Below are 24,049 nucleotides of genomic sequence, written 5' to 3'. Positions count from 1 at the left end.
CGTCCTGGGGATCTATCGAGTACATCCAGTCGCATCCTTGGAGAAAAGGTAGGATGGACTGCAAGGTGACCACCTGGAATTTCTGCATGGCTACGGACAGGTTCAGTGTAGACAGGTCCAATATGGGCCTGAGGTCCCCCGTCTTTTCTGGCACTAAAAAGAACCTGGAGTAAACGCCTAATCTGGACGGACCTGGAAGGACCGGTTCGATGGCTCGATTGTAAAGCAGCTTTGAAATTTCATGCTCTGCGGCCTCCCTTTGAGCGGGTGGGACATTCGGGAGGCGTTTTGATTGTACAGATGGGGCGATGAACGGGATGGAGTATCCTCTGGGTATTATTTAGAGCACCCAACGGTCCGTCGTGATGGACTCCCAAGCAGTTAGGTGCAATGACCATCTTCCCCCGACTGTCTCCAGAGGAGGACAGTCAGGCAAACCCAGGGTTGCTGCACAGGTCAGTCAGAGAAGGTCTCCCTCGACCCAAAGTTCCTCGGACCCCCTCTGCCTCTGGGGCGGTGTCTGTCTTGTACCCCTCTGTAGGGGAGGAGTAGTCCCGAGTGTCACGGGAAAACTGAGATTTTCGGAACCACATCATCTTCTGCCCTCTCTGATTCCTAGAAAAGGATCTCCAAGGGCTAGAAAAGCGGACTCCAATGGCAGACAGTCTTCCCGCCCTCCTCGCTCTGGAATAAGGTGTCATGAACTGTCTTCCCAAAAAGGGAGAAACCGTCAAAGGGAGCATTCGTGAAAGACGCCTTGAAGGGATATGTGAATTGACAGAGCCAGGCGTGCCGCATAATAGCTACGCCAGTCCCAGCCGATCCTTCCATGGCATGGAAAAGCAGACGCATGGACCGGTTAGAAACAGATTTCAGTCTCGACATTTTCGCCGAGAACAGCCGCTTGTCCTCTGGCGACAAGGACTCTGGGGGCAACACAGCGAATTCCGTGACCAGGTCTCGCTGGAGTCGAATGACGTGCGCCAAATAATTCAGCTCGTATGGAAAACATCGCTGAAGAAAAAGCTCACTTCCCAAAGCTGTCCACCGCCCTAGACTTTATCCGGAGGGTGGACCGAAGAACTATCCCGAGCCAGTTCTCTCTTGGTGACAGCCGCCACCACCACAGCATCCACAGGGTATCCCTTTGTACCAAGCCTGTATGTCTGTGGGAGGAGAAAAGATCCTGTCTGGGCATTTGGGTTCTGGCTCTATGGTGTTAGGCTCCTTCCATGCCCGCGTGGTGATAAGAACCACTAATGGATATGCAGGAAGGGAACACCCAGGATGTAGATGGGCCTATGCCAAAGGCCTCCAAGAATACTGTCTCATTCATTGAGGGTTTTGGGGCTGACCAACCTCCCCTCTGGCGGATGATTTCTATGATGTCTCCAAAGGAGACATCCTCGGGAGGTGACCTGGGGGAACCCTCACCTTCATCCAAGTCAGTATCTTCCGTGACGGACTCAGGGGACTTCATGTGCCTCCTCTTACACGAATGCTTACATGGGGCCTCCTCAGCAGGACTCTCTGAAGAGGGCTCTTAAGTCATGGGGGGGTTCCACGATGGGATCCACCTGGGGGTTCTCTGGCACAGGCTGTCCCTGGGACAAGCTGATGGGAGTCGTGACCAAATCCAAGGGAGCCTGGGTGGCGTCCAAGGCACCACGTCGAAGGCCGAAGGAGAGCACACCTCCTTGGCAACCAACAAGGAAGAAGTTCTCCCCAGCTCCGTAGTGAGGACAGGGGCCGAGGCCAAGGTAGCCGAACGGCTCGGATCAGACAAAGTCGGTATAGATAATTCCTGATCAGAAGAGGTATCAGAGGAAACAGAAACTGAAGATTTATAATCAGTGTCTTGCCTACGCCTCTTATCTGGAGGATGGGAACCCCTGATCAAGGTAATAAGGTCTTCAGCCATTTTGATCATCTGTTTTTTAGGCATAGAGGCCTGTGCACGTGGTTCAGGCTTCAGTTTTTTAGTTTTTAGAAGTTGCTATTGTCTTTGATTTTGCATCTGTCGTCTGTTTGATCTAAAAATGTTGAGGTCTGAATACACCCTCAGAAGCCAGTGCCTACTCAGCTGCTCTGGACCCATCCGAGGGAGATACATCCGTGGGTCCAATATTTTGAGCATCTTGCGGCATGCTGGACTCCACATGGGTGTCGATACGGGCCTGCGACTTGAAAGTAGTGGGTATCAGGGGCTGCAAAAGCACCTGAGTACCGGCAAACCGCGACTGGCTTAGGAGAAGCTTTGTCGTTGGTTTTGGACCTCGACCGTCTCCCTCTGTTCATTACTTTGTGCTTTTTATGTACTCCGGTAGTCAAATTGCTATCCGACGACATTTCTGGGTAGTTAAATCCGTTTCCAAAATACTTTGAGGCAAAAATATACCGACGCTTAATACTGCGTTGGTTAAATCTAGCACAAAACCGACAGCCAGGCACATTGTGATCAGGGCCTAGGCAAGGAATACAGTATAAATGGAAATCCTTATGAGGTATTTGCTTCCCACAAGTAATACAGTTATTAACTTTTTTTTGACATCGGAATGGAGCAAGAAAAAAGTTTCCCCAACAGGGTACTTAGCTTTAGTGAAGACTTAGGTTCTGAAACTCAACTTCGAATATTTCAGAAGTCGGCCAACCGGCACTTGTGAAATGCTTCTGCTTCGGGTGCCGCGCGGCAAGAAAGACTGAAGAAAATGGCGTTGGCTGCTTGTTTTATACCCCTGATGACCGGACGTCATGGAAGAGGAGACAGCAACAGACGCAGGACCCAAGACTTTGGAATTCAGGCCGACTAAGGGCAACATGCCAGCAGATTCCCCAATTGTAATGACTGCAACAGTAAAACACGAAGAACATCAGCTCGGATCAGACAAAGTCGGAACCGAAGAAATCTCCGTTCCCTCGGATCTGGCTCCCTGTTCTCAGCCCCGAGAGTTGCTCGGATCCAAACAAATCTGATCCAAGGAACTGAAGGTAATGGCCTCCATCGAGGTTGGAGGAACCGTCGGCGCCAAACCCCCAGCTCCACGGATCCATAACCCAGAGACCGATGGTCGGATCAGGGAAGTAGAGACAGGAAGGAAGAAGGGCATAGATGTCCCCTATCTGGTCACAGAGGGGCTTGGCAAGACTCCCATTTGGGTCCGAATGAATCTCCGTATCATCTTGTCCATGTCAAGCTCAGATAGACTCAGAGTCGACCGCGAGGAGGCGACTGACTTTGATCTGGCCCTGTGAGACCACTTTGAAGGTCTCCGATCCAAGGGCTCCGTCAGCTCCGGGGAGAACCTCAGGGAATGGAGCAGAGGAGAAGTGGTCCTAACAACTTTCACAGGTGGACTGGGAAAAGGCTCCCACTCAGGAAATCGCTTGCAGTGCATCTCTACCCTTTTCTCTGTCTTTTTTGTCCTTGTCTGTAGCTTTTCTCCCCGCCTCAGCAGGCTTAGAGGGAGGTTGAGTCCCAGCCTGGGGGGGGGGGGGTTGGTAGGCTACAGGAGCTGATGTCGAGGCAGTCTCTAAGGCAGAAACTGTTAACAGGCCTTTGGCTACCAGTTTTGCCTTCCTCTCTAAGGGCTCAGAGACTGAACCCTGCACACACAGCACATGGCAAACTAAGATGGGGAACGCCAAGGCAAACACACAGTGTGGCCATCAGCCGGTGAAAGCTTGTAGCCACACACTGTGCATTTCCTGAATATTGGTTTGGGCTGGCCAGCCATGATGTGCTCCACTGAGCCAAACGCTAAACTAGACACACACTCAGGGGATGGCTAGGCCTAGTCTTTTCAAGAAATAAACTCAAACTTTCCATTTTTTTTTAAACAAACTGACGACAAGACGAAGGGGAGGAAGGGCTATCACAAACAACTACACTCACACACTAACTTAAGAATCAAAAGTTCCACTTTCTCTACCAAACGTGGAGCTACGGAGACCATGATACGTACACATGAAACGGCAAACGAGATCTGGGGGAAGTTAGGAGAGGTGAGGGATTATGGGTAAGGGGAGGAGCTTGGAGCAGATGCTTGATAAAATGTTGCCGGCTCGGATCCAATATGGATCCAAATACCCACAGGTTGCAGATAAATAAAGTTAACTACTTCAGATCACACAGCTAATCTCAACTACAGCAAATATACAGAAATGGCACTAAATGAAAATGGGGTACTGATGTAGGCCGAGTTGTGGAGCAGATTACAGACTTTAACACAATGCAAACTGAAAAGAAATGGCACAAGTGTAAGTCAGCTTTACACAACATACTAATGTCCCTAACAGCAGACAAAGTACAGTTGTGTACAATTACCATAAATGTAGCTGTTCGAGTGTATTCACTCTTGCAGTCATTGCATTTGGGTTATCTGCCTGCAGGTAGCCCTCAGCCGGCCTGAATACCAGAGTGTTGAGATTCCTGCGTCAGATGCTGTCTCCTCTTCCATGACGTCAGGGGTATAACACATGCAGCAGACGCCATTACATCAGTTTTTCTTGCTCCAGATGTCAGATGTCCCCATAATGGGAAACAATTATATGTTATGTTACACCACCAACAAAAAGCAAATACACCAAACAAAAAGGAAAGGTAGAGCCAAGAGAAGTCAGGGAGCTGGAGGGAGGGTAACCAGGACTGCAACAGTGAATACACTTGAACATCTACATTTATGGTAAGTGTATACAACTGTACTACATTCTTCATGTTTCACTGCTGCAGTCATTACATTTGGGTAGATTCCCAAAACAAAGGAAGGGAGAAGGAATTTAGAGAGCATTAGTGCCAACTATTAAGCCCTGCAAAACTGCAGTGGCAAAACCAGCTCTGGATTTAGAAAAAAAGGCAAGTGGTAATGCTTGGTGAAAGTATGAACAGAGTTCCAGGCAGCAGCTTCTAGGATGTCCCTGGTAGGGACTCCTCTGAGAAAGGCTGTAGAGGTAGATGCCAGCCCTGGTGGAATGTGATCTTATCCCATGTGGGGCAGGTTTTCCATGGTGCTTATAGCAGAAATGAATGCAATGGGCTATCCATTTATAAATGGTTTGCTTTGAAATGGCCTTCCCCTCTGCCCCTGCAGCAAAGGCAGCTAGCAGCTGCTCAGATTTTCTGAGAAGCTTAGACCTGTCCAAATAAAATCTAAGTTGTCTGTGCACGTCCAGAGTGCAGTATTCTCTCTCCTTTGTTTTGTGGACTCAGGGAAAAAGGTAGGCAAATTAATGGACTGATTTAGAGCCACACTAGACACCACCTTGGACATAAAGGAAGGACTGGTCCTGAGGGAAACCCTGTCTGCATGGAAGATAATGAAGGGCTCCACTGCCATGAGGACCTGTAGTTCAGACACTCTTCTTGCTGAAGTGATGGCTAGAAGGAAGGCTGTTTTCCAGGAAAGGAATTTCAACTCAGCAGTAGCAGCTGGTTCAAATGGAGGGAGAGTGAGCTTTTCCAATACCAAGTTAAGGTCCCAGGCTGGAGTAGGGGCTCGCCTGGGGGGGTCTTAGATTTTTAGCCCCTCTGAGGAATTGCTTTAACAGGGGGTGAGAGAAGAGGGGTGGATCAGTACTATAATGTGATGAAATGGCAGAGGCAGGAATTTTAATTGACAAGAAGAATAGGCCCCTGTGGAGCATTTCTGTTAAGTACTGAAGAATATGAGGTAAGCTGGGCACCGCAGTACCCATCCCTGAGTCTGGCTCCAGGAACAGTATATTTCCTCTTTTCAGCATAGGATTTTCTAGTACTAGGTCTCCTTGCTTCCAGGATGACATCTAGCACCTGCTTACTGAGAGATGCTATTGCAGAGCTCAAGGAATTAGTCAGGCTGCAAGGTTCAGGGTTTTAAGCCAAGGGTGCAGAATCTGTTCCGCCTGCTGGGACAGCAGGGAAGGTGTCTGAGGTAGGTGCCATGGATCCAGCAGTATCATACTGTACAAGAGTGGGTACCAGTACTGTTGAGGCCAGTCTGGTGCAATTAGTATTGTCCTTGGTCTGTCCTGTTTGATCTTTAGCAGAACCTTCGAGAGGAGAGGCAGAGAGGGAAAGGCATAAACTGAGGGGCTTTCCCAGGTAAAGGACAGGGCATCCACTTTCCAAGCTTGACTGTGTGGAGTCCTTGTGCAGAATTTCTCCAATTGGTAGTTCTGAGGGGAGGCAAACAGATCTATCTCTAGAGTCCCCCATTTGTTCTTCAAAAGGTTGAATATTTTTGGTTCCAGTCTCCATTCGTTTGGCTCCATGAGATTTCGGCTTAGGTCGTCTGCCAGTGAATTTAGCTTGCCTGGCAAGAATTGAGCTTGTAGGTGCACTTGGTAGCTCAAGGCTGTGTTAAACAAAGCCATGGCTCGTCTGCAGAGATGGTACGAGTGGGAACCCCCCCCCCCTGCTTGTTTATGTACCACAAAGTACAGTTGCATACCTACCATAAATGTAGATGTTCGAGTGTATTCACTGTTGTAGCCATTACAATTGGATTATCCTGCTGGCAGGCTACCCGCAGTCAGCCCGGCGTCTGTTGCTGTTGCCTCCTCCCTAATGTCAGTGCGCCAGGGGTATAAAAGATGCAGCAGACGCCATTTTCTTCAGTTTTTCTTGCCCCAGATGTCAGGTGCTCCTAAAAAGGTAGGCTAAATTATGCCAATAAACATGCATACACAAAAATCAACTTTGCCTTCATCTTCAAGCAAATACACCACATAGGTTGTATAGAATAGAGAAGTACAGATAAGTCCCAGCAAGGAAAAGGGGGATGGTGGGAGGGTAACCTGGATTGCAACAGTGAATACACTCGAACATCTACATTTATGGTAGGTACACAACTGTACTACGTTCATCGTGTTTCACTGTTCCAGTCATTACAATTGGGTTGAATCCCAAAGCTAAGGTTGGGAGGCTGGTGCTAAATAGGATAAGGAGAGGCTATCAGGCCCTGCAGAACTGCAGTGGCAAAGCATGCCCTGGATTTAGAGTAGAGAGGTAAGTGAAAGTGCTTTGTAAAAGGATGCACTGAACAAGTTGCAGCCTCTAAGATGTCTTTGGTTGGTACTCCTCTGAGGAAGGCTGCTGAAGTGGCTGCTGCTCTGGTTGAATGTGACCTAATGATTTGTCATGCTGTGAATAGCACAAACAAATGCAGTGGCCTATCCACTTTGAAATAGTCTGTTTCGAGATAGGCTTTCCTTGAGATCCTGCAGCATATGCCACTAGTAGTTGTTCAGTCTTTCTGAAAGCTTTGGTTCTATCCAAGTAGAAGCGTAGCTGTCTGTGAATGTCCAAAGAATGTAGAAGTTTCTCACCCTTATTCTGTGAGTTTGGGTAGAAGGTAGGCAAATTAATTGTTTGGTTCAGGGCCACACTGGACACTACCTTAGGCATAAATGTAGGGTTTTACCTTAGAGAAACCCTGTCAGGATAGAAAATGATAAAAGGTTCCACAGCCATGAGTGCCTGTAACTCTGAGACCCTTCTAGCGGAGGTTATTGCAAGGAGCAGAGCTGTTTTCCAGGATAAGAATTTTATATCAGCTGCAGAGGCTGGCTCGAACAGAGGCAGTGCGAGTTTTTCCAAGACATAGCTGAGGTCCCATGCAGGTATTGGTGCTCTCCTTGGAGGTCTTATGTTTTTGGCCCCTGTGAGGTACTGCCTTAGTAATGGATGAGAAAAAATAGGTGGTTCTGTATTGTAATGAGCTGAAATGGCAGAGACATGAATTTTAATTGATGAAAAGGAAAGGCCTTTATCCAGCATCTCACTTAAGTATTGCAAAATCTGAGGAATATTTGGAACAGTGGTGTCAATACCTTGCGCCTGGTTCCAAGCACAGAATCTCTTCCATTTTTCTGCATAAGATTTTCTGGTGCTAGGCCTCCTGGCCTCCAAAATAACATCCATCACAGCTTTACAGAGAGGTGGGTCTTGAATGGCTACATTAACCGCCAAGCTACCAGGTTTAAGGTCCTGAGTTGGCTGTGCAGTATCGGACTGTCTTGTTGGGTCAGTAAGTGAGCAATTTGAGGTAATGTCCAAGGTGGGCATTGAGACATGCTCTTTAGGATTGGGTACCAGTGCTGGCGGGGCCAGTCTGGGGCAATCAGTATCATTTTTGGCTTCTCGTGTCTGACCTTGAGGAGTACCTTGGGGAGGAGAGGCAGAGGAGGAAAGGCATATACTGTTAGGTTTTTCCAGCTGAAAGATGGAGCATCCACTTTCCATGCTTGCTTGTGATAAGTCCTTGTGCAGAATCTCTGTAGTTGGCAGCTGTGAGGGGAGGCAAATAGGTCTATGTCCGGGCATCCCCAGTTCCTTGTTATCATGCTGAAGACTTGTGGATCCAATTTCCACTCGTGGGGATCCATTAGGTTTCTGCTTAGTTTGTCTGCCAGAGTACTTACCCTTCCTGCCAAAAATTGTGCTTGCAGATGTACTTTGTAAGTCAGTGCTGTGTCCCACAAGTTCATGGCTAGTCTGCAGAGGGGGTAGGAATGCGTGCCTCCCTGCTTGTTTATGTACCACGACTGTAGTATTGTCAGTCTATCAGTAGTTGTCCTGGATGAAGTAGATCCTTAAAGGCTGTTTGGGCATTCTGAACAGCTAGCATCTCTTTTTGATCGATAAGTAGATGCATTTGACTTGCGGACCATGTGCCCTGAATAAATCTTCCTGCCATATGGGCCCCCCAGGCATAATCTGATGCATCTGTTGTCAATGTCTGCCTGGGTGTGGGTAAGGTGAATGGCTGTCCCATGTTGAGGTGACAGGCTTTTGCCCACCATCTAAAAACTCCTGTTGCAGGCAGGGAATGAGGGTAATTGTTTCCAAGCCGTGGCAAAAGTCCAAACACTTTTTAAGATACCACTGAAGTTTCCTCATATGCAGTCTTGCATATGGAATTAGCAGTATGCAGAATGCCATGAAGCCCAAAGCCTGCAGAATTTTTCTTGCAGATAACTGGGTCTGTTGCCAACATTTTGAAATAAGTAGTCAGTTGTCTGTCTGGCATGAGATAAGCCATCTGGGCAGATGTATTTAAGCTTGTACCCAGGAATATTATCTCGAGAGGGTACGAGTTTTGATTTCTTTTCGTTTACTGTGTACCCTAGACCTGTTAGTAATCTTTTTACAAATGCCAGATGCTGTAGTAGAATGTCCTTGTTCTCTGCTTGAATAAGGCAGTCGTCCAAGTAAGGATATATTTGTATTCCTCTTTGTCTGCAAAATGCAATTATTGTTGCCAGGCATTTTGTGAAAACCCTAGGCGCAGTAGATAAACCAAAGGGCAGTGCAGAGAATTGGTAGTGCATTGAGCCGGCTATAAATCTGAGGTATCTTCAGCATGATTGTCTGATTGGGACGTGCAGGTATGCCTCTTTTAGGTTTAAAGTCACAAGCCATGCCTTCTTGTCCAGCATGGGCAGAAGCTGCTGCAGAGTTAACATTTTGAATTTTGGAATATCCAGAAATGTGTTTAGAATAGACAGGTCCAGTATTGGTCTCCAGGCTTTGTCCTGTCTGGGTACCAAGAATATCCTGGAGTAAAATCCTTGTCCCTGCTCTTGCTGTGGTACTTGCTGAATGGCTCTCATGTCCACGAGAGATGAAACTTGTTTGTGTGCCTCTGCCCAGTGATTGTGTGGCAGGTCTGGCATACCATCTGGCCTTGGCAGGGTGTGAAAGTGGAACCTGTAGCCTTGAGATACGATATTTAAGACTCATTTGTCCTGGGTGATCATGTGCCAATTTTGTGAAAAAAGTGCTAGTTTTCCCCCCAAAGGAGCTGCCAGAAGTTAAGTGCTTGCTGCTGGCAGGGGAAGTCATTGAGACTGTTTCCTGTATGGCTGTGATTTTTCCTCTCCGCATTTGGGGGTAGAAGCACCCCATTGTTGAGGCCTGTATGAGCCTTGAGGCTGTGATCTGCCTCTGGGGCATCTGTATCTGCCTTTTTGGCCTGACACTGGAAAGGACCAATTCTTTGTAGGCCAATTCCTGCTAAATCTGGGAGGCTGCACCTATAAGAAATCCTTCACTGTTTGCAAAGACTTAGCTTTGTCCTCCATTTTCTTCAACATCTCCTCTGCTTTAACACCAAACAAGGTATATGTTTTAATGGAGCAACTAATAGTTTTGCTTTAACATGATCAGGTAGATTCTGTTCTTTTTACCAAGCATGCCTCCTAATGACAGAACCTGTAACTGCGGCCCTGCAGGAGGCCTCTAGAGAATCAAAACCACATTGCAAAGTATGCTTTTCCCACTTGTTCAGCTGCATGCAATAAATCCTGCATTTCTTTGTTTTCTGCACATTCTGCATTTGTCAACATTTTCTGTTTAAGTAGTGACATAAGATATTGCTGACATTTACGCATATGAAACTGACAATTTAAAGCTCTTACAGCCAAGGTAGCTGAAGTGTAAATCTTTTCCCCCCATCTGTTCAGGGCCCTAGAATCCCCATCAGAGGGGATAGGGTTTTTTGCAGTGGAAGCCTTGACCCCCCCTTGGGACGCTGAGAAATGGTTTCTGGGTCAGCAGCAGGGTTTTTGTAAAGAAATTTATGTGAATCAGGAACCCTGTAGTATCTGTCTGGCTTAACAGGAGCTGGTGGTAGAGAGTCAGGAGACAGACCGGACTCTGAAAATACATCATCTACAATGTCTAAAACAGGAGGAATAGCAAGGGGCCTGTGCTGAGGCAATAAAAGGAAGTCTCTGAGCCTTTTCTTGGATTCTGAGTAATCTTGGTTCTCCCAGTGGAAATGCTCCCTCATAGTATGCAGGGTCTCCCCACAAGAATAATCCTCAGGAGGAGATGCTGAAGGGATAGATTCTTCAGCATCAGAATCCTTTCTGTTCAGAAGAGGAATCAGAAGAAATGGAAACCTGATCTGAAGATTCATATTCTATCTCTTGCCTAGGCCTTTTACCAGGAGGGGATGGGAACCCCTGATCAAAGTAATTAGGTCTTCGGCCATTTTAAGCATCTGTTTTTTAGGCATGGAGGCCTGTGAAGGAGAATGCTGTACTTGTTTCTTTGTCTTTAGAGCTGCTTTAGTCTTTGCCTTTGAAGCTGAAGTTGGTTTTACATATAATTGTGTAGGCCTGAAAACCTCAGAAGCCGATGCCTGCTCAGCGGCTCCGGACCCATCTCAAGGAATAGTTTCCAAATGTCCAATACCTTGAGTTTCCAGCGGCCTAGTCGGCTCCACGTGGGAGTCGGAAGCAGCCTGTGGCTCTGAGGTAGCCGGCGTCAGGGGTTGCGAAAGCACCTTACTGAGAACTGTCGACTGGCCTAACGGAAGCTTCATCGGTTTTGGACCTCGGATGCCTGTCTTTTTATTTTTCTTTGTGCTTTTTATAAACTCCGGTAGTCAGCTGTTCTGACAGCATTATATAATTGAATCTTCTGCCAAAATAATGAAATGCAAAATTGTACCGACGCTTAACAGTGCGTTGGTTAAATCTAGCACAAAACAGACAACTAGCAACGTCGTGGTCAGAGCCTAGGCAAGGAATACAGTAAGCATGAAAATACTTGAGGTATTTGTTTCCCACAAGAAATACAATTATTAACATTTTCTGACATCGGTCTGGAGCAAGAAAAAAAGTTTCCCCAACGGGGTACTTAGCTTTAATGAAGACTTCGGATCTGAAATTCGAATTTGAAAATCTCAGTAGTCGGCCAACCGGCACTTGTGAACTGCTTTTGCTTCAGGCACCGTGCGGCAAGAAAGACTGAAGAAAATGGCATTGGCTGCATCTTTTATACCCCTGGCGCACTGATATCATGGAGGAGGCGACAGCAACCAACGCCGGACCTAGACTTTGGAACTCGGGCTGACTGCGGGTAGCCTGCTAGCAGGATAACCCAACTGCAATGACTGCAACAGTGAAACACGAACATCTGTGGTATTGTCTGTCTTTACCAATAAATGTCCTGGAAGGATGTGGTCTTTGAAGGCTGTCAGGGAATTCTGTACAGCTAACATTTCTTTTTGGTTGCTATGCAGGTGCATCTGATTCGAGTTCCATTTGCCCTGAATGCACCGCTCTGCCAAGTGAGTCCCCCCCCCCCCCCCCCACATGCATAGTCTGATGCTTCTGTAGTCAGGGTTTGGGCAGCAGGGGGTAGATTGAAAGGGAGCCCCTTGTTGAGTTGGCAGGCCTCTGTCCACCAAAGGAACTCTTGTCTTTATAACAGGAATGATAGGAATCATTGATTCCAGGTCCTGATAATGTTGACACCATAGGCTTTTTAGATACCATTGTAGTTTCCCCATATGCAGTCTTGCACATGGAATTAGTAGAATGGAAAAGGCCATGAACCCCAGGGCTTGCAGGATTTTCCTTGCAGATAGCTGGGTCTTTGTGGCCAAGTAGTTTGAAGTAGGCTGTCAAACTTGTTTCTCTGGCGTGAGATGAGCCATCTGGGAAGTTGTGTTCAAGCTTGCTCCCAGGAATACAATCTGCTGGCAGGGTACTAGATGAGATTTCTTTTCGTTTATGGTGTACCCCAGTGAGTTTAGAAGTTTCTTTACAAATGCCAGATGTTTTAATAGCATGTCCTGGCTTTCTGCCTGAATCAGACAATCGTCCAGGTACGGGTATATTTGAACATTTCTCTGCCTGCAAAATGCAATGGCTGGAGCTAGACACTTTGTGAATACCCTGGGCGCAGTAGATACGCCAAAGGGAAGTGCAGAGAACTGACAGTGCATAGAGCCTGCTCTGAAGCGTAGGTATTTTCTGCAAGATTCCCTTATTGGAATGTGCAGGTAAGCTTCCTTTAAGTCCAGTGTTGCCAACCAGGCATCTCTGCCTAGCATAGGAAGCAGCTGTTGAAGTGCTAGCATTTTGAATTTTGGGATTACCAAAAAGGTGTTTAGAATAGAATAGAACCTCCTTTCCAGTAATCAGCATGGCTTCCGACCAAACCATAGTACCACCACTGCCTTACTCTCCTTTACTAACACTATCCTTCAGCATAAAAACAATGGCTATCTCTCCTCTGCTACTTTTCCTAAGACCTATCTAAAGAATTTGACATGGTCCCACACAACTAACTTCTCTGTCCTCAATAACCTATCCTTCTCACAATCTGTCACCAACTGGTTTCAGTTACCTGTCTGACCGCCAACAATCCGTTGTATGGCAGAATGACATCTCCCCAACTACCTGTCTCCATAGGGGTTCCCCAAGGATCCATCCTTGGACCCCCTACTCCTCTGTTTTCCCCAATAAACTAGCCTCTGCCACCAAACATGGCACACTCGTACAATACACAGATGACTCAACCATCATCTGCTCAGCCCAGTCCCTACCCAAACTGCAAAAAGTCACACAGGAAGCCTTTTCCTCTGTTGAAACTTGGTTATCCGATGCCCAAGTAATACTCAACCCAAACAAAACTAAACTACTCATCTTCCAACCCACCAAACATACTCAAAACAACTCTCACTAACATCACAGCAAAAGACAACACCACTATATACCCAACTGAACACACCAAATTGCTAGGAGTGGAAATAGACAAACTAAAATTTGACATTCACATATCCTTGACCATAAAAAAAGTCCACAAAAAACTAGGAGCGCTATACAGAAATAAGTAACTTCTCACCAAAGCAGCAAAGATTTCAATAGCAAATTCCCACCTTATCTCCACCCTACTTTATGTCTGTCCAATATATACCAACCTAAGGCAATGAGATTTAAACAAGCTAGAGACCTGCTACAACAAAATCGCCAAATTCGCCACAGGGGCATCCTACCATAGTCACCACTGTCTCTCACTTGCTGAACTGGGCTGGCTTGAACTCCCTCACCTCCTTCAATGGTATCAACTCTCACTTGCCCACAAACTAGTAAATTATCCACTAAATGTCCCATCCCTCCAGAATCTACTCCAACCCTATCGCACCACCAGACCACCAAGATCCAGCAACAAAAATCACTAAAGCCAATAACTCTGCTGGTGAAGCACTATTCTCTTGCATCATAGCCAAATTATGGAACTCCCTCCCACCCACAATTACCTCCATACCATCATGCACCCACTTCAAAACTTTACTAAAAGCACCTAAAACATGCTGGCTATGCCCTTGCAACTCCCACTCTAATATCACCCTCCCCATCCAACCACTACCTTTCTTTCCACTCCACTAACTACCTTGATTATAGCAAGCTCAGATGCTCATAAGAACCAACGATAATCCAAGGAGGAAGAACCAGTAACACGAAAACAAATTATTTGTTTTTTTTCAGATGCTCATAAGCCAGTGCTTATTATACAGCAGGAACTACTTCTTGTAACATTTGTTAATGTCTGTTATGTACTTCACAGATAAAGATTCTAGTTGTCTACTGATGTACTATGTTCTTCATCTGTAAATATGTTTTAAGTAATTGCTATGTAAATTGATAATCGCTATGTAATCCAATGTAACTACGGTCTGTTTATTTTAGCTGTGGAGCTTTTCTCCCCGGGCCTCCGCTGAAAATGGACCTATGTCCAGTCGGACACTCCCAGTCAACAAATATAAATAAATTAATTAAATAAATAAATAAATAGAGATCCAGGACAGGATGCCAGGAACTGTCTTTTCTGAGTACCAGGAAAAGTCTTGAGTAAAAACCTTGTCCCCTTTCTTCTGCTGGGACAGGTTGAGTAGCCCTGATACTTAAAAGAGAGAGAACCTGCTGTTGGGCCTCTGTCCACTGATTTGGGGGTAGGTCTGGCCAACCATTTGAGGTTGGTAGGGTGTGGAAGTGGAACCTGTATCCTTGGAAAACTACATTTAAAACCCATTTGTCCTGGGTAATGATTTCCCAGATTTTTGCATGCAGTGCGATCTTTTCCCTTAAGGGAGCAGGTAGTTGAGCAGGGTTGGAAGGGTTAAGTCATTGTGACATCTTTCCATAGGGGGGGGGGAAGTCTTACTACTTCCAGCTTTGAAAGTGGGAGCCCCCCACTGCTTAGGCCTGTGTGAACCTTGAGACTGTGGCCAAGGTGGTCTGCTGTTCCTGGGTTTGGCTGAGAAGGCCTAGAAGAGACTGGAAAGGACCAATTCTTAGAAGGCCAATGCCTACTAAATCTGGGAGGCTGTACTTACAGGAAATATTTAACAGTTTGCATAGATTTAGCTTTTTCCTCCATCTTTTTAAGGACAAGTTCTGCTTTGTTGCCAAACAGGTGGTCTTGGTTTAAGGGAGCATCCAGTAATTTAGCTTTAACATGATCTGGCAAGTTTTGCTTCTTAAGCCAAGCAGGCCTTCTAAGTACAGACCCAGTGACAGCAGCCCTGCAAGATGCTTCTAAAGAATCAAAACCACACTGCAAAGTATGTTTACCAACTTGTTCAGCAGAATGCATTAAATCTTGTAATTAGTTATATTCAGCAGAGTCAGCAATTAACATCATTTTCTGTTTAAGTAGTCCCATAATATGCTGTTGATACTTTAACATATGAAACTGGCAGTTCAAGGCCCTAATGGCCAAAGCAGCAGAAGTGTATACCTTCTTACCCCATCTGTCCAAGGCCCTGGAATCTCTATCAGAGGGGATAGGGTTTTTAGCAGTAGTAGCCTTAATGCCTTTTGGTCCTTGGGAAATGGTCTCTGGATCCACAGTAGGATTCTTGACGAGAAACTTGTGAGAGTCAAGTACTCTAATACCTGTCAGGTTTTCTGGGAGCTGGAGGTAGAGAGTCTGGGGCCAAACTAGATTCCAATAAGGCATCATCTATAAGGCATCATCTATAATGTCCAGAACAGGAGGGACAGCTAAAGGCCTGTGTTGAGGGAGGAGTAAGAATTCCCTAAGCCTCTTTTTGGAGTCAGTAATCCCTGGCTTTCCCAGCGGAAATGCTCCCTAAGAGAATGCAAGGTTTCACCAAAAGAAAAAACTTCTGGAGGGGAAGCAAAGGGAATGGAATCCTCTGCATCAAAATCCTCATAGGTAGATAAGGGCAAATCCTGGTAATCAGAAGAAACAGAAATTTCAGAATCTTGATCAGAAGAATGAGAAGGAAAATCAGTTCTAGGTCTCAGAGTGGGAAGGCTGACTTCCCCTAATTAAAGTAATGAGGTCTTCAGCCATTCTTATCATTTGTTTTTTAGGCATATGGGCCTGACCATGCTGTTTGGACATCAGTTTTCTAGGTGTGGGTCGAGTTTTAGGCCTTGAAGAAGACGGCGCCGGTTTGAAATGCAAGTCGGGTGGCCTGAATACACCCTCAGAAGTCAGTACCTGCACAGCAGCTCTGGACCCATCTAAGGTAAAGACATCCGCAGGTTCCACAGTCGAAGCATCTCGCGGCATACTGGACTCTGAAAGGGTCTCAGCAGAGGCCTGCGAATCTGAAGTAGCGGGTATCAGGGGCTGCGAAAGCGCCTCACTGAGTACCGGCGAACTGGCGACTAGCTTAGCAGAAGCGTCGGCGGCAGTTTTGCACCTGTGCGGTTTGTCTCTGACGAGGTATTTGCTTTCCACAGGTAATACAATTGTTAACTTTTACTGACATCAGTTTAAAAGCAAGAAAAAAGGATCCTCAACGAGGTACTTAGCTTTTTTGAAGACTTCGGTTCTGAAACTCGAAAACGAAAATTTCAGGAGTCTGCCGACTGGCACTTGCGAACTGCTTTTGCTTCGGGCACCATGCGGCAAGAAAGACTGATGTAATGGCATCGGCTGCATGTTTTATACCCCTAATGTCATGGAAGAGGAGGACAGCATCAGATGCAGGAATTCAAGTCTCTGGTATTCAGGCCAGCAGAGGGCTACCTGCAGGCAGATAACCCAAATGTAATGACTGCAACAGTGAAACACGAAAAACATCTGCCTTACCTAGAAGTAAAGATGGAATGAGCTCTGGAAGTGGGGCCAGATGCCTGACCTTCTGTGGCTGAAGCCCCCCTCCCCCAGCAAGTACTACTGCATCACTGACGTTTGCATGAAGAACATCTATAATTAGGTAGGGGAGAGCTCTCCTTGTACTTGGAACCTCTACTTACTGGGAAGCCGGCACAAAATCTTTCTTCACACGTCTCATGTCCTCTGACTGGGTGACAAGCGTTTACTAATTACACATTCCATTCACTGCTGTCCCTTTTCAGTTTTCTGATGTAATTAAAGAATAGGTTTCTTTTTTCAGTCTTTAAAATCAGTTCTTAACCAGATCAGTTAGACTTGATAAAGACTTTCGTAATCCATAACTTTTTTTTATGACGAGGGTAATTTCTAAAACGTAAAACAGCTACTTTTCTAACAAATATCTTGGTGATTTCACCGCAGTTTTTGTTTAACTTTACCTATAAAAGTTTTAGCATTTCTAGTACGCATGAATGACGTACGTTACATAATTCAGCCACAATATCTTATACACTTGTTTTACTATATACAATATCCCAGTCATCATTAATATTTACATCTTTTCTGCATCTTTTCCATTAGTTATGCTCCAAAATTCAGAAAAAGACAAAGCTAGTTATGTGCTAGAGTGGCATGTGACGGACCTCAACCACTGTTGAGCACTCCCAGCTAAAAGTTAAGTTCGGGTATAGTGCTAGGCAGTAAAAACCCACCAGCAAATGACAGCGAAGAAATAAAAGATTTGTTTATGCCTGCTATCCCTACCAGTAATGTGTCCCTAACTTCCTGTTATTCTAGAAGCTAAGTTTATTTAAGGATGTGTTAACATCCATTCATGGACACAAGCTCAAACTCAAACGCATATTATTTAGTGACTTCAAGGCACAATAGTTGACCCAAAAATCACAGATTTTATAAGGGACAGACCAATAATATGGACATTTTGCGGAAATCTGGACTTTTGAGGGGCGTGGAGGTGAATGTACATGTAATGGATGATGTTACAGTGCCTGACAGCATCAACCAAGTGTTTTATGGCTTTGAAAGCCGGCAAAACACTTTGCAATTTCTTTCCCTGTAACCAGTAGTACACCATGAAGAATTATGACAGTATGACTGATCACAACCTTAAATTATCTGCTCTCTACATGGCTGCCACGATTCACCTCTCAATCTTCTTGGCACTGATGTCTCGGACACATAAGCAGGTTATGATCAGTGACCCAATCATAACCCCCTATATTTATGACCAAGTTTGATTTTACTTTTAAGTTTCTGATGATGCTCTTGCATATTTTATAAGGGTATAGCCATGATGTGGAGCAAAATGATCCTGAGTTGGTCAATACGTTTATGACCCTGCACCTATTCTGGATGTTACATTTTTTCCAAAATGTTTTGATCGACACAGTCCCTTAATATTTTTGTATATTCGTGTGATATTCACTAGCTGACCACATCACTACCTCAGTAGTTAATCCCTCCAAGTAGACTGTACTAATTTTTGCAGCCTAAATTTTGAGAAGGAAATCCTCAAGTGCTGCAGGGAACAGAAATGACATACATTAAAGTTCCTACATCATTACATTCAATGTCACTAGTATTTACTGTTTAAGCAATTTAGATTCCAAGCTGACCTCTTGGCATCTGAATTTCAAGTGCTTTTCATATTATAAGAAGGGGCATGGAAACTAGATTCAAATATGTCATCATTCCAATATACTCTGCTCTCATAAGACCAATCACTGAGTACATCCACTTCAGTATCTACCTGGCCAGGCATATGCAACACCCGTGGCATTCTCAGAGATTCCTCAGAAAATGAATACACAGTGTGGAAAACAAGTCCTAAGCAGCCCACCTCAAAGCCTTTTCCTTATATTCGATCTCCTACAAGCTGCCGAGTCGTAACCTATGCCTGGCCTACAAAGCATCTTCCTATCCAGCCCTAATGGACCTCTTTCACATCTGTCCAACAAAACAGCACCAGGAACACCCGACCCAAGGACCTAAACCTTAACTGCAACATAAACAGGACATAACAGAAGGACGGGTATGTGCCTCAGAGGCTCTCCCTTCTGTGAAATAGGAATCCCATCCATGTGAAGTAGAGTTTATCCCTGCACTTATTCAAGTGAAACTCTTAAAATTGGATGGGGAAACCATAAATATTCCCTAGTCTGGTACCTATACCTCTGTTACGGAGAGGAAGCTTGGAAAAACTCAGCCACCCATAACCAACTATATTGTACCTCAACAAAATTGGGGAACAAATATCTATCAAATTTTAATGGGAAGCATGGCTACGCTTAAAAAGACCCCTTGAGTCGATAGTCTAGCATTCTAGTCTGATGCTATTATAAATAGTGACACACTGCCGCCTATCTCAACGGATCTGCACCAATACAAGGAGATGCAAGCTATACATACATTTTGGATCTTTAAACCAGGTTTCGTAGCAGTACAGATATAGATATAAATAAACCCCAAGGATAGAAAAGCTCTTACCATTTTAATGTTAAGATTTCTAACATTTAACAAAGCACCTTCACTTCCAATATTTTTGGAATTATAGCACTGGAAAATATCTTTTCAGAATTTAATACCTGGGGGATAAATGAAGCCCATTTGCTGCATAGCACTTCTGGCCATTGCATATCTCACTGTATCATAACAAGCATTTAAGCCAGTCTAACTGCATGAACGTGAACCACTGACTGAATTCCAAAAACTGGAGGGTTTCACTAAGTTTCACCAAGTGGATATAATTTACCTATATTTTTAAGGATGTTTAAATAATTCCACCTTATCTTGACACAGAACCAAGAGGGAGAACTTTCTTAGACTGTTCACTCCATCATGTGCAATAATCCTGTCTTGGTTACCTTTAATCATTGTTAAATTACCTAGTAAAGAAATACCCGTAATCCTTATTAACCTAGTCAATATTAAAAATTACCCTATTTTAGTTATCCTTAATTATTAACCATGCCAACTGTTATAACTACCCGTAATCATGAACAATCACCTTGTGTTAGATACTAAATCCTTGCTAACCTAACCACTAACAATTACACTTAACATTAGTCTGAAGTAAGTCTGTTTTGCACGCAACAGATCCTGACAATTACAATGCTTTTTTTTTTAGTTGGGCTAGGTTTTAATACTGGGCGTTTTGTTATGATGCACTCCTCATGCTGCCAAGTTATGATGACTGTGTGTAAGGACTCGGTGGGGCCAGTGAAAGGTCTCAATATAATGTGGGAAGTGTAAGAGGCAATGAGGTAATGTGCAAAATGTACAGAGTTTGGTGATTGGATAACTTCCAGATGCCTCAACTAGTTATGCCAAACATACCCCCTGATAAAGCTGCCTTTTCTGTCCAACTGTACTCTGACCAGATAAGACCTAGGTGCAGCTGTTAAGCAATCATGCACCATATCCAGGCAAGAGCCCCATCCTTTATTGCATCCAGCCTCCAGCTATGTTCCCCACAAATACTCAACTTTCAAATGTATCCTTTACCAAAACCTTCACCAATGCATGCCGAACAGTTAAATCTGCATACCAGTACATCACGCATCAGAACCCATCCTGAAAATCAGAGTCAAAGCAGAGACCAATGCCTCACTAACGCATAATGTCAGATAACTTCTTCAGACTAGCAAAGGTCAAGTAGTATCACTCTTTTTCCTTGCAAGCTGTAACCAATTACACAACCAGCAAAGTTCCACCGATGTTTACTTACATCACTGGCAATTCCTTGGGAGTTGCTGTGTCCCGCTCGTCCACTCTCACCTTTCAAAACATCGCTCTCACTGCCACGACTGGACTTTCTCTACAAAGAGAAAAACACAGATCCTGGCATTATTACATGTCAAAATATTAAAACAAATTTGAACTCAAATGTTATAGAAATATGGTACATCTTAACCCTTCCCATAACACAGCTCAATGCTTTATTCAACTGACATTAGTAAAAAAATGACTGTAGAAAAATTTCACAATCAGAATAAAACAAATATGTAGCAAGTACAACTCTTACAACAAATACGCAGCAAGTACAACTCTAATAGTAGTACACATTTCACAAAATTGATGACAATGTAAACTTAAATACATGCACTGATACTTATGGTCTACGGATCTTTCGCAACAGTTCATGTACATTTTTTTTGCTTTACTACTACATTAAATTTAGTTACATTTGCAAAAATATGGTGGATAATTCAACATATGAAAAACTGAAGTTATGCACCTGCAGCAACGCGTAATCTCAAATGTCATATTCTAATGAGAGTTAGTTATCCGCCCTTAAGAGAGATAAAAGCTGGCAACTTTTCCACTTAAGGCCTCCCTTCCTTACTGTGTCACTGCATCCCTGCCACTTCAGAACCTCTCCATCACAAAAGCACCTCCCTTCCCTACTGTGCACTGCACCCCTACCACTTCAGAACTACTCCAGCACAGGAGTACCACATTCCCTACTGTGCACTGCATCCCTACCACTTCAGAACTTCTCCAGCACGTGAGCACCTCCCTTCCCTACTGTGCACTGCATCCCTACCACTTCAGAACTTCTCCAGCAGGGGAGCACCTCCCTTCCCTACTGTGCACTGCATCCCTACCACCTCAGAAAGTACAGTTGCATACACTTACCATAAATGTAGATGTTAGAGTATATTCACTGTTGCAGTCAATCACACTTGGGTCATCTGCCAGAAGACAGCCCTCAGTCAGCCCGAATACCAGAGACTTAGTATTTCTGCGTCGGTTGCTGTCACTCCAGGTCTGACGTCAAGTCGTCAGGGGTATAAACACAGGCAACCAATGCCATTACATCAGTTTTCTTGCCCCAAATGTCAGGAGCCCCCCACAAAGTACAGTTTTGTACCTACCATAAATGTAGATGTTAGAGTATTCACACTGCTGCAGTCATTACACTTGGGTTATCCTTCCGTCAGGCAGTCCCGCAGTCGGCCAGAGTTCCGAAGTCTTGGTCCGGCGTCGGCTGCTGTCGCTTCTTCCCTGACATCCATGCGCCACGGGTATATAAGATGCATCCAACGCCATTTTCTTCAGTTTTTCTTGCGCCAGATGTCTGGTGCCCCCAAGTAGGTAGGCAATACATATTGCTAGTAAAAATATACATATAAAATAAACAATACCTTCAGTTACAAGCAAATACACCACAAAGGTTGTATAGGATAGAAAGGTATAGATAAGTCCAGCTAGTTCAAAGGGGAGGGAGGGTAACCTGGACTGCAGCAGTGTGAACACTAACATCTACAGTTATGGTAGGTACAAAACTGTACTATGTTCGCGTTACACTGCTGCAGTCATTACACTTGGGTAGAATCCCGAAGCTAAGGTTGGGTGGCTGGACTATAAAGAGTTAGGATTGGCTATGAGGCCCTGCAGAACTGCAGTGGCAAATCCTGCTCTGGATTTAGAGTAAAGAAGCAAGTGGTAATGCTTGGTAAAGGTGTGCACTGAACTCCAAGATGCAGCCTCCAAAATTTACTTGGTAGGTACTCCTCTGAGAAAGGCTGTTGAAGTGGCTGTTGCCCTGGTGGAATGTGGCCTAATGTTATTGGGGACGGATTTTCCATGCTGTGTGTAGCAGTAACGAATACAATGTCCTATCCATTTGGATATAGTCTGCTTTGAGAGAGCCTTGCCCTGTGATCCTGCAGCATATGCTACAAACAGTTGCTCAGTTTTCCTGAAAGCTTTTGTTTTGTCCAAGTAGAAGCGTAGCTGTGTATGTCCAAAGAGTGCAGAAGTTTCTCCCCTTTATTATGGGGGGTTTGGATAAAAAGTTGGCAAATGGATGGCTTGGTTAAGAGCCACACTAGATACCACCTTTTGTCCTTAAAGAAACCCTGTCCTGATGAAAAATTATAAAAGGTTCCACTACCATTAATGCCTGTAGCTCTGAGACTCTTCGTGCTGAACTTACTGCCAGGAGCAAAGCTGTTTTGCATGATAAAAATTTTAGATCGGCTGTATTGGCTGGCTCAAAAGGTGGCAGGGTCAGTTTTTCCAAAACGAAATTGAGGTCCCAAGTTGGTGTTGGTGCTCTCCGGAGCGGGCTTATGTTTTTAGCCCCTCTGAGGTACTGCTTTAGCAAGGGATGAGAGAATAGAGGAGGATCCGTGTTGTAATGTGCTGAAATGGCAGAGGCGTGGATCTTAACTGATGAGAAGGATAGGCCTTTGTCCAGCATCTCAGTTAAGTATTGTAAAATCTGAGGAATGTTTGGGACAAGAGGGTCAAGGCTTTGAGCCTGGTTCCAGGCACAGAATCTCTTCCATTTTTCTGAGTAAGATTTCCTGGTGCTAGGCCTCCTGGCCTCCAAAGTGACATCCATAACAGCTTTAGAGAGAGGTGTTGCCTGCTTGATTAATGAATCTGCCATGCAGCCAGGTTTAGGGTTTTGAGCTGACCGTGTAGGATCTGATTGTTTTGGTGAGTCAGAAGGTGTGGAATTTGAAGCAAAATCCATGGTGGGCCTTGAGCTAAGTTCTTTAAGATTGGGTACCAGTGCTGGCATGGCCAGTCTGGAGCAATCAGGATCATCTGTGTTTTTTCTCGTCTGGCTTTTAGGAGTACCTCTGACAGGAGAGGCAGAGGTGGGAAGGCATAAACTTTTAGGCTTTTCCAGCTGAACGAGAGAGTATCCACTTTCCATACTTGTGCGTGATAAGCCCTTGTGCAGAATTTTTGTAGTTGGCAATTCAGTGGGGAGGCAAAAAGATCTATGTCTGGGCATCCCCATTTTTGCGTTACCATGCTGAAGATTTGTGGATTCAATTTCCATTCATGAGGGTCCATGATATTTCTGCTTAGATTGTCTGCCTGAGTATTTTTCTTTCCTGGCAGGAATTGTGCTTGCAGATGAACTTGATACGTTAGAGCCACAAGGTCATGGCTTGTCTGCATACGGGATAAGAATGAGTGCCTCCTTGCTTGTTTATGTACCACATTACTGTGGTGTTTTCTGTCTTTAATAATAATTGTCCTGGATGCAAAAGGTCCTTGAAAGCTGTTAGGGCACTTTGAACAGCCAACATCTCTTTTTGATTGATGTGAAGATGCATCTGGTCTGTGGTCCACTTGCCCTGAATGCATTTTCCTGCCATGTGTGCTCCCCAGGCGTAATCCGAAGCATCTGCTGTT

General features: G+C 44.9%; 1 protein-coding gene across 5 annotated transcripts in view; it reads right to left on the bottom strand.

Annotated features, from left to right (window-relative positions):
• Positions 1–24,049, bottom strand: part of FBRS (fibrosin) — a 1,655,257-nt gene that overhangs the window by 1,111,557 nt on the left and 519,651 nt on the right. For all 5 annotated transcript variants that reach the window (XM_044086630.1, XM_044086634.1, XM_044086633.1 and 2 more), the window contains exon 3: positions 20,616–20,705. In XM_044086630.1, coding sequence (XP_043942565.1) covers positions 20,616–20,705 — 90 coding nt within the window. The remainder of the gene's footprint in view (positions 1–20,615; positions 20,706–24,049) is intronic.

The sequence above is a fragment of the Protopterus annectens genome, chromosome 10.part0 (assembly GCF_019279795.1).
Source record: "Protopterus annectens isolate FY-2018-M chromosome 10.part0, PAN1.0, whole genome shotgun sequence".
NCBI classification, from domain to species: Eukaryota; Metazoa; Chordata; order Ceratodontiformes; family Protopteridae; genus Protopterus; species Protopterus annectens.
This window is presented reverse-complemented; position numbering and strand designations above follow the sequence as displayed.